At 36.1% G+C, this 19842-nt stretch overlaps 1 protein-coding gene across 2 annotated transcripts in view; it reads right to left on the reverse strand.

Moving 5' to 3' along the window:
- tmem117 (transmembrane protein 117) overlaps positions 1–19842 on the reverse strand; it is a 374724-nt gene that overhangs the window by 304865 nt on the left and 50017 nt on the right. For both annotated transcript variants that reach the window (XM_088644793.1, XM_088644794.1), the window contains one exon: positions 18162–18294. In XM_088644793.1, the coding sequence (XP_088500919.1) occupies positions 18162–18294 (133 nt within the window). The remainder of the gene's footprint in view (positions 1–18161; positions 18295–19842) is intronic.

A 19842-nucleotide genomic window follows, 5' to 3' on the forward strand; every position in this document is an offset into this window, starting at 1 on the left:
CCCAATTAGTCAGAATCATGTCAATTACCAGTTCACAGTTATTGTTGAATGCATCTAGAGTGAAAGGGTTTCAACTCTTTGGCATTGCTTTTTTTTTTAAAACTGCTGCTGGAAAGTCATTTAAAATATGCCATTATTGAGTGGTTTTCACGTGAGCATTACAATTGGCAGAACGGTTGGGCCAAAATTGTTCTTTCCTCTAGTTTTTAAAACAGAAAAGAAGAAAGTTAGCATGTACAAAGTATGGATTGAGAATGTTGATTTTCGACCATTTTTGACAGGCGCGGCTTAGAAAAAACTGCAAAATTGGGTCAAATTTGTTTTTCGAGGAAACAGCACAACAACACCTTTCCTGTTCTGCAAATACATCCTAAAGCACAGCGAACGCATTAGAAAATGTGTAGGTGTTGTTCCAACACTAACCCTAACCCTACCTCGGACACTTTTGGAATATACTTCCAAATCCCTGCTTTAAAAACGATGTTAAAAAAAGTCCACAAATGGCTCCCAATTAGTCAGAATCATGTCAATTACCAGTTCACAGTTATTGTTGAATGCATCTAGAGTGAAAGGGTTTCAATTCTTTGGCATTGCTTTTTTTTTAAAAACTGCTGCTGGAAAGTCATTTAAAATATGCCATTATCGAGTGGTTTTCACGTGAGCATTACAATTGCCAGAACGGTTGGGCCAAAATTGTTCTTTCCTCTAGTTTTAAAAACAGAAAAGAAGAAAGTTTAGCATGTACAACGTATGGATTGAGAATTTGTATTTTCGACCATTTTTGACAGGCGCGCGGCTTAACAAAAACGGCAAAATTGGGTCAAATTTGTTTTTTGAGTAAACAGCAAAACAACACCTTTCCTGCTCTGCAAATATATCCTAAAGCACAGCGAACGCATTAGAAAATGTGTAGGTGTTGTTCCAACACTAACCCTAACCCTACCTCGGACACTTTTGGAATATACTTCCAAATCCATGCTTTAAAAACTATTTTCAAAAATGTCCACAAATGCCTCCCAATTAGTCAGAATCATGTCAATTACCAGTTCACAGTTTTGTTGAATGCATCTAGAGTGAAAGGCTTTCAATTCTGTGGCATTGCTTTTTTTTAAAAACTGCTGCTGGAAAGTTATTTAAAATATGCCATTATCGAGTGGTTTTCACGTGAGCATTACAATTGCCAGAACGGTTGGGCCAAAATTGTTCTTTCCTCTAGTTTTAAAAATAGAAAAGAAGAAAGTTAGGCATGTGCAAAGTATGTGTTGAGAATTTGGATTTTCGCCCATTTTTGACAGGCGCGCGGCTTAGCAAAAACTGCAAAATTGGGTCAAATTTGTTTTTCAAGGAAATAGCAAAACAACACCTTTCCTGCTCTGCAAATACATCCTAAAGCACAGCGAACGCATTAGAAAATGTAAAGGTGTTGTTCCAACACTAACCCTAACCCTAACCCTTTCTCGGACACTTTTGGAATATACTTCCAAATCCATGCTTTAAAAACTATGTTAACAAAAGTCCACAAATGCCTCCCAATTAGTCAGAATCATGTCAATTACCAGTTCACAGTTATTGTTGAATGCATCTAGAGTGAAAGGCTTTCAATTCTGTGGCATTGCTTTTTTTAAAAAACTGCTGCTGGAAAGTTATTTAAAATATGCCATTATGGAGTGGTTTTCACGTGAGCATTACAATTGCCAAAACGGTTGTTCAAATCAGCTGTTGCTGGACTTTTCTTTTAACAAACATTTCTTCGAAAAAATAGAATAGCGATATTATGGACAATCAATTGACTTTTATATTTCAAAATATCACAACATGATCGATTCTAAGTCATTTTTGATAACACTCAACAAACAAACATTTCTTTGAAAAAATGAGACGTTTCCCTTGGTCAGAGATATAAATATATAATATATAAATAAATTAAATTTAACTAACGTGAAATAGCGTGTGAAAAAGTGGTAGTTTTAAGCTTTTCTGCTAATATAATATGGAATCGCGTATCTAAAGAATTTAATAACGATATGATTATATTCGTGTACTGCCACAGGGCTGTGTAGGGCTGTTTCGCCTCTCTCTTCATGCGACTGTACCAGGAAGAGGATTTCTTTCTATTCGAAACGTGTATTTTAAAAGTTTAAGAAGTAAAAACCTTACAGCTTACACAGATTTCTAAACTGATCAGGATCGTTATCTTTGTCTTATGCATAATAATGTTCACCGCTCTGTCCAGCAAATTAATAATAACTTTATTTTATATAGCGTTTTAAACAAATAAGTAATTAGATTGCTCATAAACCTAATCACTTGCTTTTTCTTTTTATTTAGGCTCAGATTTCAACTATAGATCGTATTATTAATAACCATAATAACAACCAACCAACAAAAACAACCATATAAACATAATACCAACCAAAAACATAGATAACGACCACAATACAAAATCAAATATATCAAACCATTATACTCTCGCAAATTCCTCCAATTATCATAATCCTGCCCCTTATGCAAAACCGAACCCTCCTCCCATCCCAGTTTATCCTCTTTATCATAAACAAAATCCACCTCTATTTTCAACATAAAGCATTACTGCTTACTGGGTTTTTGAGGGGGGGGGGGAGGTGTCTTTCGCTGGAAATCTCGCCTGCTTCTACTTTATGAGTACAACCCCCTCTCTGCCGGAGTGCTGGCTGTGACGAATTAAACCGGTTTCACAGGTATTTTCAAAGTAGGAAGTACAGTGTTAACTGGTAGCTGGGCTCCTCAATGGAATCGCTTTAACATGCTAATGCGTTGGTTTAACAGGCCGGGAGTGGCAAGCTTCCAATGTCAACTCGACTCGATTGGAAGACAATGAACGTATTTTATATTATAGAATACAGTTAGTCTAAGCTTTATCAGCTTTATTTATGGGTTGCAATTTAGAAAAAGTCAAAAACCGCACTCAAAATGCAATTTAGAGCTTTCTGGCAAGAGGAGACACCCAAATTAAAATGTAACATGCCACTGTTTGTGCATGAACAAAGTTATACTGCAATTGTCCTTAGATACGCGATTAAAAAGAATACATTTTTTGAATCCCCGGCGGAACACACTCCATAAGAATCAGCGCTTTTATACAGTATATCGCCTTTAAACACATATATTTAAACATGCGTTTACAATTTAAATCAAAACGCGATTCAAATCAATATAAATGTTTATTTTGTAATGCATAGGTGACTATTCATTGTTATTAAAAAGACTTAAATTCAATCATGTTGTGATATTTAGAAATATAAATTTGTTTGGTGCGAGTGAGGTTTTATTTAATCTCTGACCAAGGGAAACGTTTCATTTTTTCAAAGAAATGTTTGTTAAAAAATAAAGTCATAGTTCCATGGGATTCAATCACAGACCATGTGACATGGGAGTCAGGAAACTAACACACAGCGCCACCAGATTTGATAACACTATAAAAACGCTATAAAATAATGTGACTAGGCACAGAACAAGTTTACAGCACAGTACAAAAATAAATGCTGACCATGACTTTAGAAGCATAAATTACCTTACACTCAATTTAAACACAAGCTGTCTTTAGCCCTCTAAGCTGGTTCATACAGAAATGTAGAGATCCAGGCTCAGAACACACAGCTTCATTAGCGAATACATATGCAGGACAACTAGAGAAGACGTTTTACAGAGGATGGATTTTTAGAAACATCCCATCAGTGACATCACTGAAGTCAACTCCTAGGTACTGTAACTGTCGTGTGGATAGTTTCACAAGAATCAGACAAAGGTTTAAGCATCGCTTGTTCTAGATAAAACTGCAAAAAAAAAACAACAACAACCCATAATGTACTTCTTTGCGGCTCTGTTTGCCTAAATCATATATTCACAATGTGAAATCTAGAAAATAATATTACGTAACCAAAATCCGCAATATGGAAACAGAACCTGTGTAATTGTTGATAGATGATGTACTCGTAACATTTTTACAAGACGAACTACAACATTTAAAAAATGACTTGTATGTACTTGATATCTCTAATCAATCCACGGCGACATTGTTAAAAGCAGAGTCCCAGCACAAAACGAAACTAAAACGCATACTGTTTCGCGCTTCTTATTAGTTGCTCAAAAGTAATTTGACCGTATGAAATGCATAATATAAACCTAGAAACATATACATGAGCAGTATTTACGCACTGTAGTATCGGTGTTAAGACATACCTCTCAAATACTGTAAATCAAGTTAAAAATATCTCAAGACCGATTCTGGTCATAATGAAACCATGTTTCGTGTATGTTTTCTTTAAAGTACCGAGACCAGCCATATGCTGTATGTTTATGTTCCAAAATTAATATCGTTTATGGCCTTCACACGCGTTGCAGTATGCTCCTATTCTTTTTATGCTCAGCTACTAAGATTTCCCTTCAGTGGTAAAATTAGTTATGAATATTCAATACTTAAACGGGCACAGTTAAGACATTAAATATACATATACATACTGTATACAGTACAGTTTTCATACGGTAATATGTTTATGTTCCTAAATCAATCTCTTTTATGAGCATGTGAAAGGCATGGTGAATCGATTCTCAAAAATTACTGTACTTTGCATGATTGGAAACAAATGCGTGATTGCGAAATGCTGTGGTGTTACTTTTACAAAGACGGTCAATGAAAAGAAGAATGTTGACCAGGGCAATACTTTGAGTTTACACTTACAGCTTGTCCAAGGTCATTCATTGTTAATACTATTAGTAATATCTTCGTTAAAGACTTTGATGGCCACAGCTCAAACATGAGAGGTTGAGCTTTATTAGCTCCACCTTGCGGAAATTCCGGATACTATTATTTTGCTTGTCATATTATAGGAGAATTTACGGTAACTAGCGGTATTTACTGGTAGCTCGCGGTATTTACCGGTAACTTGCGGTAGACTGCGTACAGCGGACCGGAAAATAATGCGGTATCGCCCGCGCATTTTGAATGGCTGCATCTGTACAAAGTATGGATTGAGAATTTGGATTTTCGACCATTTTTGACAGGCAAATTTGACCCAATTTAGCAAAAACGGCAAAATTGGGTCAAATTTGTTTTTCAAGGAAACAGCAAAACAACACCTTTCCTGCTCTGCAAATACATCCTAAAGCACAGCGAACGCATTAGAAAATGTGTAGGTGTTGTTTCAACACTAACCCTAACCCTACTTTGGGCACTTTTGGAACATACTGTAAATGTTACTAAAACAAAATAATTCTGTGATGGATTTTAGGCAAGGTAAATGAGCTCTCTCTGTCCACTCTTTATTAATGGTCAGACTGTAGAGGTGGTGCATTTTAAGTTTCTGGGCACCACCATTTCCACCACTGAAGAATGGGAGGTCAACACATCTGTCATGGCCAAGAAAGCTCACCAGAAGCTGTTCTTTCTAAGACAGTTAAAGATGTTTGGAGTGTCACAGGAAGCAATGACCTTTTTCTACAGATCTGTCACTGAGAGTGTTTTGATTTTCTCCATCACTGTGGTATGGCGGTACTTCTGCCCAGGACAAGAAGCAGCTAGAGAGAGTATTATACAGTATATCAATTTGAAACCTATAGGATGCCACCCTCCCTTACTGTACACCTCTAAGCTGAAAAATAAATCTCTAAAGATCCTTGCTGGACTTTTCCACCCTGTCCAACCTCTGTTTATTTCTTTTCCCTCTGATAAGTGGCTTAGGTCTATCAAAACAAGGACTGCAAGGTTCTGTAACAGCACCTACCCAGAGGCTGTGACATGCATAAAATCTGCACGTTAACTTTGGATATTCTTGCACGGTTCATTGTTACTCCTCATCAGACATTACTGTTATTTATCTCACTGTAACTTATTGTATTACTGGTGTATGTTTAGGATGGTTTGTGAATGTTATTGGCTTTATGTTCTATATCTGTATAGTATGTTCTTAATTGGATGAGCTCACTTAGCCAAATTCCATGCAATTAGTTGATATGGAAATAAAGTATCAAACTTGAATTTTTAATTTACTGTATAGGTTTTTAATCAACAAATCTGTAGGAAGAGAGGTACTGTACATAACTGCAGTTTATGTTGCACTTAGGAGGAGGAACTGGGTCTATAATGTTAACAGAAGAGCAATAAAAGATAAAGCATTTTCTTTTATAAGCAGATTTTTATAGGTTCTTTCTCTCCATCACAATTATCTGTCCTGTTTTGATTTTATTTACATTTCATGTTTTGTAGTTTCAAAGTAAACATCTGTTAAGTCTTACGCACTTCAGCTTACTTTTAAAGTTCCACAATTTAATCTGTATGTCATCAGAGTGATGATCAAATTAAACGCCCGGAATCACTGGATTCCTTAGTGATATTCCAAAGATTTTGATAACAGCTGAGCATCATACAAGGGTTACATTTTGACTGGAATAATCAATGCTAAACTTGAGAGTTGTTCATACAATAAGTATATAAAAATAAGTGCTTATATATATCTTGTCTGTTTTTTATTAATATTGACAACATTGAAAGTAAAAAAAATTAGGAGGCATAATATTGAATTTCTTTCACACTTTCTGCAGTCCATCACTGGCAACAACTCTGTGTTCCAAATCGTCCTGCATGCTATGTTCTCATACATTTTTCTCACACCATGATTAGCTTTCACTTCCATTAGAAGCCCACTCATCATCTGTAATTTCAAGAAATGATATGACTTCTGGTATTTTCAAAAACAGAGCTCTAAAGCTCTGGCATTAAAAAATGAGATCTTTCAGATGGCTTTATGCATGAAAACTTAAAAAGGGTATATAACAAATCAACATACAGCTCTCACGTTCACGTTTTTTAGCAACATGTCTCTTAATTGTTGTTTAATATGTATGTATACACTTCACTTAAACAAGGAAGCAGTTGACTGGAATGACATCCAAGAGTAGAAGGACTATATTTGTTTGGGAGATCTGTGATAGAGTAACCTGTTATTTTGAATTGGTAGTATTGACCATATTAAAGGTAAAATCTTTATGTTTGACAGCTGAGAATGAATGAGTAAAACTGGGAAATATAATAGCACACACTCAGGGGATACAATGATAAATACTATAAGGCTTCCCAACCTTTTCACCCAATGATATTAGATTACCTCCCCTTCCATAATCCTCCAATGATTTAACCTACTTTCCTTTTCTTTGTTCTCTTTTGATGTGTAAAATGTAAAGCAAAGTTTTCTCAAAAATACGAATACTTACTTAAAAAACATAACAGATTTCAAAGAAACTGTTGTTCTAGGCGTTGCTTGTATAATTGGTTTAATTGTATTAATCACATAATCTCTGTTTCCTAATAAATTACCTCAGAATAATTGAAATTAAGAATTTATCGGGTTTTGTTACATAATGTTATCTAAAAGGTAATAAGTTGTTTCACAGAATACAGTCTATACTACAACATCATATTACAGTTAATCACAGTTAATGAAAGAAACCTGATGGGATAAATGTGCTACTTTTAATAATATCTAACTTTTAGTTTAAATCTGTTGCATTTTACAGATTGCCAATCTGCTAAATCTGAAAAAGACAATTCTGCAAAAATTGGTATTTGAATGCTTTGAAATGTACAGTACCTTGCAAATGTATTCACTTTCTTCCAGTGATGTCCTAGTTTGTTGAATTACAAATAATGTATTCAGTACATTAATAATGCATAATATTAATAATTCTGTAATGTATCATGGTTATTTTTAAGCATAACTTGAATACTTAAACCAAACACATTTATGGGTGAAAGAAGTTAACTCTCCATAAAAACTCAAAAACTAAAATATTGTAACACATACAGCCACCATTGTGGGTTGTTAGAGCCGGCTTACCAGAGCAGTGACGTCACCGCCCTTCCCTATGAATAGCAGGGACCACAGCTGCCGGGCTGACGGGAGATTTCCCTTTGGCTCAAGAGGCTGGGTCCCTGGTGAGTGACGCCGGAGAACCGGGTTTGAGTCCCCGACGGTGGGGGGCCGACCCGAGGCGGCAGAGGTGAGGGCGCATACCAACGTGAACCCGAGAGCGCTACATTGGTGTCAGCAGCGGGATGGGATAGCCCTTCGACGAGGACGGCGAATTAAGCGGGGGAGAGTGTAAGGCATACGGACACCATTGCAGGTTGTTCAAGCCAGTTTACCAGCGCGGTGACGTCACCGCCCTTCTCTATGAATAGCAGGGACCGCAGCTGCTGGGCTGACGGGAGATTTCCCTTTGGCTCAAGTGGTTGGGTCCCTGTTGAGTATTTAAGTGATCACCATATTGTAACGCTATGAGGTTCACGTGGTTCATGCGCCCTCGCCTCTGCCACCTCAGGTCAGCCCCCCACCATCGGGGACTCGAACCCAGGCCTCTAACCCAGAGGCCTGGGTTCGAGTCCCCGATGGTGGGGGGCTGACCTGAGGTGGCAGAGGCGAGGGCGCATGAACCACGTGAACCTCATAGCGTTACAATATGGTGATCACTTAAATATTCACCTGCCTCAGTGTGGTGGAAGCACCTTTGGCAGGAGGTGTTTTTTAGATAAGTCAGCTGATAGCTTTGCACATTGGGAATGTACAATGTTTGCCATTTCTTCTTTGCTCAAGCGCTGGCTTGGAAAGGTCACTGATGCACAGCAATTTTCAAGTCTTGCTTCAGATTTCTTATAAGATCGAAACCAGGACTTTGAACAGTGCACTCACAAAACGTTTGCTTCTTTTTTTCTTCTTCTTTGGTTAAATCACTGCACTGTGGTGTAATCCTTGCACACTGGGTCATTGCCCTGCTGTTGAATTGTCATCAAAGTTCTACTCTCCAGGGTTTGTGTTTCCAGATCTCTCTGGTCTCAGTGATGTGCAGCTATGGGTGTTACTTGTATGTTGTTTGCAGGCTCTGCAACTCAGTAGGCTTTTTGTCCAGCAAGTGGGATCCTTCATACATCCTTGAATCACACTCCTAGTTTCTCCTCAGTAGCATAATATTACAATATATATCCATTCAATTTCCATTTGCTTTACTTGAATCTAATTGATTCTAGCTTCTGGTTAAGGGGGAAAACTGGTACATTTGACTACCGCTCCTCTTTCTGGTTTAGTTTACTTTTTTATCTGTATTATTGCTTATTCTCTGCAAGTGGGATACCACTGCTGTCTACCTATCTGTTGTACTTTGCTGCTGTTTCAAGGTTTTCTTCAAACTGCTCACAATCCCCTGATCTTGGATTTTACCCATTTTTGTAATTTTGTCTCAGATTTCACCACAATTCTAGTAAGGTGTGCAATCACTGAAACAAGCATTAATTTCAAATTTAACTTTGAGTACTGCCATGATATTTTGTCCGAACAAGCTTAATTTTGCCTTTTTTGCAAAACTTTTAGAACATGCTTTACAAGTGCAATACAATTTAACAGTCACCTCATCGCAAATTACCTCTTTGAACCCTTCCAATTAAGTTTCAGACAATTACATGGAATAGAAACCACTCTTGTTAAAATTACTAACAATCTTCCGATGGCAGCTGATTCCATTGTATTCTAATTCTCTTAGACATACAGTAAGTGCTGCTTTACACACTGTAAATAATGACATTTTACTCTACCATGTTGTAACCTTGTTTGGGGTTTCTGACATTGCTCTTAAAAGGTTCAACTTTTATCTTCTTTATTGTTTTTCTTTGGGATTTTAGTTCTGAAGTTGGTTTGTTGAATTTCGTATTCCCATGGCTCACTACTGGGCCTCCTGCTATTCAGTATCTACTTGTTCCCACTTGGTCTGACATTAAAATCACATGGTCTAAGATATCATTTTCTATGTCCATACTAAACCTGACATTGAAGCAGCTGTCTCTGCACTTCAGAATTACCCTCTTTTATAAAAACCTGCGTGACTCAGACGTTCTCTCACAGCAAGAAGACTGAGGTTATGCTACTCTGAACCTCCTGTCACCTAAATAAAGCCAATGCAGTAACCATATCTGTGAATGGCACTGTGCTATAATTTCAATCTAATTTGAAGAATTTAGGGGTGATATTCCATCTAGTACATCACATGCCAGTCCATTGCAAGGCACACACAGACACAAACATGCAAACACTCACACCAGGGCCAATTTTCCCAAAAGCCGATTAACATACCTGTGCAGTATGTTTTGGAACTGTTGGAGGAAAGCATAACACCCACAGCTAATCCATGTAAACATTCAAACATTCAAATTTCACATAGACAGCACCCAGGAATTGAATCTAGGACCCCAGCAGTGTGAGGCAGCAATGATAACCACTGCGCCACTGTGCCACCCACCATTGTAATATCTATTTAATAAAATGTTTAAATGATTATTTCTTTTGATGTTCATCATATTTTTCCAGGACAAATACTTTTTAGCATTTAACACTAATTATCAAGAATAGATTTGAATAATCAAAATCTCAATCTTCAAAAAAGTTCTAGCAATAATTTACAAAAGCATTATGTTGAGAGAAACAAAAGTAATGCAGCATTCTACATTTAGTCTTTTTAGGAAAAAGCAAGAGATATTTATACAAATCCATCTAATTTTTCAGTACAAAACAAGCAAGGACGCATTGTATTTAAATGGCAGAGAATAAAGGGATTATGTTTATTAGAGACAATGCTCTTAAGCATCATTTAATCCATCTTAAAATTTAATACTAATGGCTGTAGTCATCATCTAGCTGAAATGTTATCCTGCTGCATGGAACTGTGACAAAGGATGAACATAAAGCTCTGTTGCAGCTGCGATGCTCAGCTTGAAACTAATCCCAGCAGAGCAAGACAATTTCGCAGAACAGAAGGCATACTCTAAATTGGGCATGATTAATGAGTGGGCCATAAAATGGATGGTCTTAATTAAATAACAGTGGTTAATTAGTATGTGATTTATGCTGATAATGGCACTTAGAGTTGTCAGGAAAACCTTCCATGGAGAAACTTAAATGCAACTGAAAGTGCATGTCTCCCAGGGTGGCAACATGATTGTGGTTTAGTCCAAACAGCCCTAATCTGATGGTTAAATTAAAATGCAAATGTCCCAGATGTGGTATAAATTAACATGTGTGGAATATATTATGTATTATATATAATAAACAGTCTTCATAGTGTTACAAGGACTAAATTCCACTGAGAGATTCTCACATGTAATAGAGCTTCAGAGCTCTGCTTGAGTGTTTTGGAAATACCATGCAACCATGCAACAGTATTCCTGCTTTCAAATTTCCTTAAGACCATTTCGTTTTCATTTCCCATGAATATTTAAAATTAAAGTACTTAAATTACAAGTGTCGTGGTTCCTTTTAATTGTTCGTTTAGAGACTGTGAATTGTGAGTAAAAATAGAAGACAGTGTGAATGGTGGGCAAAGCAAAGGAGAAAGAAGGGAATATTGATATTTAACTAATGCATTGTTCAACCAACTGATTACCCAACCAGTTTGTGAAGGCATTAACACAGGGTAATGTTTCCATATTGTGCACTATTTAGTATTTTTCTCCAACAAACATAATAAAGTTAGTAGAAATAAAAAGAGACTGAGTACGGTAACTTCAATGCTATTACGTCAAATCTTTTTTTTTCTCCCACTATAAAGGAGGTACAGCAATAACATTGGTCTGCAATATGAGGGAAATGGCCTTTGAAAGAATGACACGGGCTCTGGGAGTAGTGAGATTAAGTAAAACCATTACAAAAGGGGTCAATACACAGTGGAGGTTCAAAGACACACAAAGAAGCTGTTCTGAAAAGAAAATCATGCTAAAGGTAAGAATTTCAGCCTCTACTAATCAATCAAGAAAAAAGCTATAAGAAAGAGAACAATGATTCTGACATTCTAATGGAACAAATATTGAGAAATTGGTGAGAATAAACTGGAGCACCTGGCAAAAGCCCACACAAATATTTGAAGAACATACTCCACTCCAGAACTGAACACAGGACTCATGAACTTTGAGACAGCACCACCATTGAACAGTAAAGTTCATACAGTATATATATTTAACTAAAAATTACCAAAAAGGACACAAAGTGTAAAATTGCAATAAATTAAATAAATAATTTCAAGACTTATTTCTTGACGCATTAATCATAAGTCAACTACTGTACAGTACATCAGCAATTTTCTCATATTGTGTATATTAAAATACATTTTCTCTTTGAAGCAATTCACAAATTAAAGATCTGAATTCACTGTTGCTTTTCAATCATAAGCTACAAAGACAGGACATACACAATATAATGTGTATTCTGGCTGATCAAAGGGTATTCTTTGTTGTTAAACAATAGGAAACTAAAAAATGTGTATTTAAATTAATTGAACTGAGCAATAGATAGAAGAGGATTTTTAAATTCTAAAGTAAGGTTTGGAAGAAAATCTGACATGGCTATATGATATTTATTTACTTATTGGGTTCATATTTTTATCCAAAGAATACTTGAGTATCCATTTATTCAGGTGAGTATGCCATAGCAGGAATCTGTGGAAAGTACCAATCACAGAGATAGCAGTGTCTTGCCTGGGGTTAAATCTACAGCCTTACAGTTATAAATTCAGAGCCCTAAGGAAATGTAACAGATTTCTGCTTTTACCTGAAATATATTTCAGTAACTATAGACCTATTATTTTAAATCCCTAATTTAAGAGAAAACTGTCATATTTTACTGACAGAGCTTACAGGTGTTTTACAGCCTAATTCTTCTTGATTATAGGTTTATCAAGAGCATATCCAATTGGCAATATTAGGAGAATCACTGTCTTCAATGTTTTTTTATGACTAGTGATCTTCACAAACAAAATTGCAAAGCTTTGGTTAAAGTTTCCCCAAATGGACCCCAAAACTATCCCAAGCAGTGGAAGTCACCCTTATACAGTATATGTGATACACATTAATTTCAATCTCTGCTTTTAATGAGACAATTAATCCCACAAGTGTTTATCTCTCAGTAATTTGATGCCTTACAAACCCTGTTCAGTCAAAGACCAAAAATGTTCACTAGACCACAGCCTTTTCAACTCAATGAAGACAAGCAGATGTGTCCATTATTAATAATAAAATACATCAGCTTCTCTTAAAACCTTAATATCTTGGCAGTGAAATAATCACTGTAACCACCACTGTATGAACCATTACAGGAATTAGCTGAAGAAATTGCTAGTCGTCCATTTGTAAACAGAATTCTGCAACAAGAGACGTTTTGTGCCAATCTCCTAAATGTAATTTCTTTTGATCACTGAAATAATACAGTTGGATATTTGTCAACATTACTGAAAATCATGGGATATTCAAAGCAGCAACTACAAAATACAGGCAAGTGGACTTTTTAACATCTAAGTGTTGACCTGCAGCCATATCCCCAAGTCCTAAGACTTAATGCATGTTCTGTTTGGGGAGCCATCTTTACTGCTGGTCTATGCAGATTCCTTCTCTCTTCTTCTTCCGTGACAGTTGGACATCCTTTGGCACAAAGCAGACAAAGACTGAACATGCTGCAACCCAATTCACCATTCCTATCTCCACTGTAAATCTCTTTTGGACTGCACCCGGCCAAGCACCTGATTCTAATGATAATTAATTAATTGGTCACATTACAACCCTTGAAAATTCAGCTCTTCTTCTAAACGAGTGTTTGTAAAGATTAATTTATAAGAGAAATTAAATATTGATAATACTTGTCTTTTGAGCATTTGGTTATTGACTTAATTAAGAGGTTGACTACATAAACCAGAGTGTTTAACCCTGTTATTATTAATTTATTTTGTAATCCCTGAGTGATTGATCAGCTGTTTGTATCACATCAAATGCATTGATTTAGATTTACTTATATTTTATTATTTTAATCTGTGTAGGTCTCTGTTGTTCTGAATGATTGATTCCCAGAAGCCATAAAGTGTCCCAATTTCTAGTTGTTTCAGTAAATTCAAACCATCAGATCACTAGCATTCTATAGGAAATGGCATATCATTGTTTATAAACATAGACAAATTGTCTAATAACGTATTAGACTTGTTTGAAGAGGCAAATGTTAAGAATTTCATTTTCAAAAGTTTTTCAAAAAGGAACGCATGAAAGTTAAACTCTTAATTTCAAACCTAAGAACACAGATTAACATATGCATGCGGGAAAAGTACTGAACAGAAAACAAGCCATGAAGTACAAGAACATGCACAAATTAAGATTAACATACACAGAGTAGTAATTAACACCTTCAATAGAGTCATTTTGTCTTTACCCTGGAAGATAAAAGATTAATATTAATTGAATATGAATGCTGAAGCAGTTTGCTGCATGACCTGTGCAGGAATTCTTCTGCCATTCCAATTTTTTAAAAGTAACTTGTTTCATTCATTACCTGACTGATTCTTTTGGAATGCATCCCAGAAAGTTGCAAATACAGGTTTTCACTAGACTTGATACCAGCAGCAATGTCAACACTAATTAATTGCAGCAGATGCCTTATCTACTTCCAAAACCATTTCCTTCTTTATCAACCATTTATACCTTCATGAAAAGAATATAAAAGTAGTAAACTGTTTGCAGCCAAAGATTTCAAAATTGCTGCTTGCAAAACAATATGAATGGAATCTGATTGCCATAAAACATTTCTGTGAATATTTTAGTCACAGTGCCACCTATCTTTCCCAACAAGTATTTTTCATACTTCAAACAACTGAAGTCATGTTTACCAAGAATGAAAACTAACTGCATCTTATACGCAGTCTTATCTTAATAAATTAGAGTATTGCAGTGACTCCAAGGCCATGGCCATTACTTTAGGGCAAAATACAGGTGTGTTCACAGTGCCTGACACACCCTTCACAGCCTGATGGGGAATTTTTTCACTCTTTACCACAACTTACACACACTCCTCCAAAAATGGTTTTGTTATGCGGCCTACTCATCTGGGCAACTCACATGCTACATTTACTCTGAGCCCTTTGCTTGCAAACTCTCAGGCTCAGAGCCCCCTACTCATACACACCTTAGTCCTTTTTATGGCTTCTTCTGAGGTCAGCTTCTTTGAGGTTACAATCATGTCCCTGAGTCTTGCCCAAACCCAGACTCAGTGAACCTCACCACTGGTTTGCTTATGTACACTAGTCACTTTCAGGTACAACTCATATTTTGCCAAAGAAATGCAACCAAAAGAGAGAATCACCTCCCTAACACCTCATTTTGCAAAAGTAAGGACCCCTCTAATGCACTCTGAACTTCCATTCACACATTACTCACATAAGTCACAGCTCCCAGCACAGCTCTTGTGTGACCAGCCTTGCCATCGTGACTAAGATACAATTACCTCTTTTCTCCCTCTCACTGTTTCAGTCCAGCCACTGCTGTACCACATGAGTTAGGCAGACACATTAATCTACAGACACCAGCCCTCACTCACTCTGTGCCAAGTCTGCTTTCATGCATATTAGACTGATGGGGCCGATGGACCGATGTACCAACGGACTAACCGTTCCCCCTCACAGGAAAGTATGCAGACTACTCTTTTAGGCATGACCACAGCTGTGTATTATTAGTTTACAGACTGCCTTACAGCTGTGGCCAAAGCAATGCATGCTTCTCTAACAAGAGCCCCGCCTCCCTGATAATCACACCCCATGATATACCACATTCCAAGCAGTCTACAGCTGCATTTGGGATCCTTGTATTCATTGCCAGTTAAATTGATAACATAGACACAAAATGTGGCTCACAACTTTTAAAGATACTTAAAAAAAATTAGTGCAAGCTTTCTTTGCATTGAATTAATATACGAGAGTGCTCTTGGGTGGTTCATCAGAAATAACAAGCCCCCAAAAATGCTACAAAAATGCTGTTTGCAGCAGATCATTAATGAAATGACAATTAATGAAGCACAGTGTCATTGCAGAATATATATGTAGATTATCATTAACTGTTTTGTAATATTGTGATTCTTCATTTTACTGTTTAAATAGCACTGTGTAGATTGTTGTTCTTTTGGAAATGGTATCTAGGCAATCCATTTGCAGTGACCCTATTTTCTCAGGAATACTATCTAAGGAATACTACTATCTGTGGAAGCAAAAAAACTGCATTTAAAAATGTGCAACAGTAGTGCTATTATTGAAACATATATGAGCTTTAAGGCAAAAACCATGTTAAAGAAATACAAATATAAGCATGTACTGAAAGCAAACGAGTCCTATTTTTTATCATGTTTCATTATTGGCTTTTGGACAAAAATATTTCCAGAGTTCAATGATACTATATTGTACTGGCTTTTAGACAAAAATAAATGATGTCCCAATCATAACCTGAGGTGTGATTTCTGGTCACAATGTTCAGACATAGATTTCCAATCTGCAAACACCCAGAAGATGTTGTGATGGATGTTACTGTCAGTGCAACAACCACAATGCGTGATGGAGCGATTAAACAGGTTCAACTTATCCATTGTAAAAATGAAAATGAAAAAAAAAGACATTGAAATATTCCTTTCCAAGCATCCAGTTTTGCGAGTGCATCATAATGCATAAATAATTATTTTAAAAAGCAGACTCCATTGTGCTCCTGCAAAGTTAATAAAATCATGAGAAACTGATCCCATACAAATATGAAAGCACTGACTCCTAGTCACTAGACCACCAGAGAATCTGTATACTGCTCACTAATAGAAGATATTTCAACAAGATAAAATGCTTATTGAAATAATGCCTATAAAACTGCAAAAATTATTTGACTGATAAGTAGGTTTTTCAAGCATACATTTCATCAAGAGTTTTTAAGTTTTTTATTTGTCATTTTTTCAGATGTTTTGTTTGGTTTGATTTTCTAGAATTAGCAAATATTAGTTATGAGTATACAACAAACCCTTTTTAACACTGTTGTCAACCCATAGTTTTCAGTCAAGTTAATCAAATGGGTTATTCTCTGTATTAGCCAGTAGCCATATCACTCTGCAACTCACAACTGGCAACCCACTGAAGCTAAGCAGGTGTGAGCCTGGTCAGTACCTGGATATGAGACCTCCTAGGAAAAACTAAGGTTGCTGCTGGAACAGGTGTTAGTGGGGCCAGCAGGGGGCGCTCACCCTGCAGTCCATGTGGGTCCAAATGCCCCAGTATAGTGATAGGGACACTATACTGTAAACAGGCGCCGTCCTTTGGATGAGACGTAAAACCGAGGTCCTGACTCTCTGTGGTCATTAAAAATCCCAGGGTGTTTCTCGAAAATAGTGGGAGTGTAAACCTGGCGTCCTGGCCAAATTTCCCATTGGCCTTTACCAATCATGGCCTCCTAATAATCCCTATGAATTGGCTTCATTACTCTGCTCTCCTCCCCACTAATAGCGTTCTGGTGCTCTATGGCTGCCGTCACATCATCCAGGTGGATGCTGCACATTGGTGGTGGTGGAAGGGAGTCCCCATTACCTGTAAAGCGCTTTTAGTGGAGTGTCCAGAAAAGCGCTATATAAGTGTAAGCAATTATTATTATTGTAAACAATTCTATCTAACCCACAGATTTTATCTGCTGTAACCATCAGTATGATGTGTAATTAAGTGTAAATTAAGTGTCTTTTTAGTTAATCTTAAGTGTCTTTTTAGTTAATCTTTTTTGTATATTGTTTTATCATTTTCACAAAGTGTACAGTGGACTATTCTGATAAGTCCTCCATAATGTGGGTGTTGAAGGCTAGGGGTGGTTAGGTTTTTAACAATAGACTGTGTGTTATTTGTTTGTGTTTTCTATAAACAAAGACTGCTTTACTTCTTAAGTACATTGTTAGTTGGCTTGGTTTATATTCTATTTAAGTACAAAAAGTCACAAAATGTCCAGCTCAGAAGTATTCGCAAGATTTTTAAAGGGTTTAAACAGCATTTTTGATGCTGTTATTTCAACACATGATAACCAAACATTTGTGCACATACTCGAAAGTCCAGAATATGTTGAATTTACTCTTCAACACACCAGGATGCATACTATTTCTAATTTTTCAATATGGAGAAGCATTTTTATTGTATTATTGTCCCTTCATATATGTTTTTGTTTTAATGAGAAAATTACTTCTCACAGCTAAAAGTGAGAAATGAAGCAGTTTCTGTGAAGTTTGCATTTAGAAACAAAGTACTCAGTTGAGACAGTCAAAGAATCCTTTCCTTACCCCATGTTTCCAGCCATCAGGAGGCACAAATTGTAAATGTGAGAGAAAATAAACAAGAAAAGAATTGTGCTGAAAAACATTGTCATCCAGGAGCCGTGGTCTTCTCTGAACATTTTCAGTCGCAGAAATCGACCTAGGGTACAACAAAATCCCATTTAATGTGGATAATGAGTTCAAAATGTTTGCTTAAAAACATAGTTATAGACAGTACCAACAGAAAAGAACAAATAGCCTTTTTTACAATAAGTAGTAATGCAGCTAATATATAGGGAATAACAGTGATGAAATGTTTTAAAATACAAACCCAATCAGAAGCTATTGTTTTTTACACAAGAGTCCCTCTTGCACAACAAAAAATAAAAACAAATAAAACATCTTGTGGGCATTGTATGTTCAGATTTTCTTATACAAACACTTTCTAATTTAATATGGAAATCTAGAATTTCATCCAAGATAAAAAGAACATGTCTTGAACTTATTTATCAGCCCAATATTCTACCCGTTTTTCATTAGCGATGCTGTACTTTCTCGAAATTCCTCTTGCCACAGGCCAACCTGTGTCAGGCCAATTCTCCATATTGATATTGCAGGAAGGGATTAGTAGTGATGTCAGTGCCTGGTGGCAATGATATAAACCATTTTTCACCTTGGAGAGGACAAATAAATATTGGAGAACTGCAGGTATCTCACAGCAAGAACAACGGTGCTGCTGCACCAGCTGGAAACTATCATTATGTGAAATCATTGGCAAAGTCCCTCGATACAATTTAGATCAGGAAATACTGTACAGTATATCATGTTTAACTACTTATTCTAAAGATGTACTTATACATTTTTCAAGATATAACATAATCTTAATGGCTTTTGTAAAACCTTAGTTTTTAGATATGAAAGTTAGAGTTGTGTCGTTCAGGGTTTTCTGTTCTATGGAAAAGAAAACATAAAACATTATTGTTGGACAAATACACTTTGGGTATAAAACATGATATTCCAGAGATATACGTCAGGTCTGGGTTGGTCTGCCTTTTAAGTTTAACTATCCCAGGCCTGCTATATATCCCTGGAACCACACAGCCCTGAATGGTTTATATTACTTACAACACTATTATCAATTTAAAAGAAAGCAGAACATTTTAATAATTTTTACAAATTTAAAATAATTAAAAACCAGTAACAATCACAGTGTTATATAGTCCAAATACACTATGGTCTTTCATTTATTATTCATTAAAATAACATTTTTAGAGAACAGTTCCTGCACTTATTAAAAAATTGGTGCAAAGTAATTCATTTGTGTCAGTGATTTTGTGACTTAAGACTGGCTGATAGTAATAGAATTTAAAATGTTGTGGCACTCAGTGACTTGTAAGTGTAATTAGGCTAATTTACATAATAGTTATATGCAAATTATGGTATATGCTATGTACAGTATACACACCTTTGTTTTACCAATCAGAAGCTTTTATTTTTATATGACGTTATATATTGTATATATAACATACTTAAAACATGCATATAGCAAAATTGCAATACATTTTCACCCCTTGTTTTTTGTTAACTGATTAATCTATTTGATTATAATATTCTGAGATTATGATGTACACATATCAGTTTCCATCCCATTTTACTGTATGTCCTTCTTAAAACCCTATGCATGAAATGAGAAAACAGATAACAACAT

This window comes from Lepisosteus platostomus, chromosome 9 (assembly GCF_059453375.1).
Source record: "Lepisosteus platostomus isolate fLepPlt1 chromosome 9, fLepPlt1.hap1, whole genome shotgun sequence".
Lineage (NCBI taxonomy): Eukaryota > Metazoa > Chordata > Actinopteri > Semionotiformes > Lepisosteidae > Lepisosteus > Lepisosteus platostomus.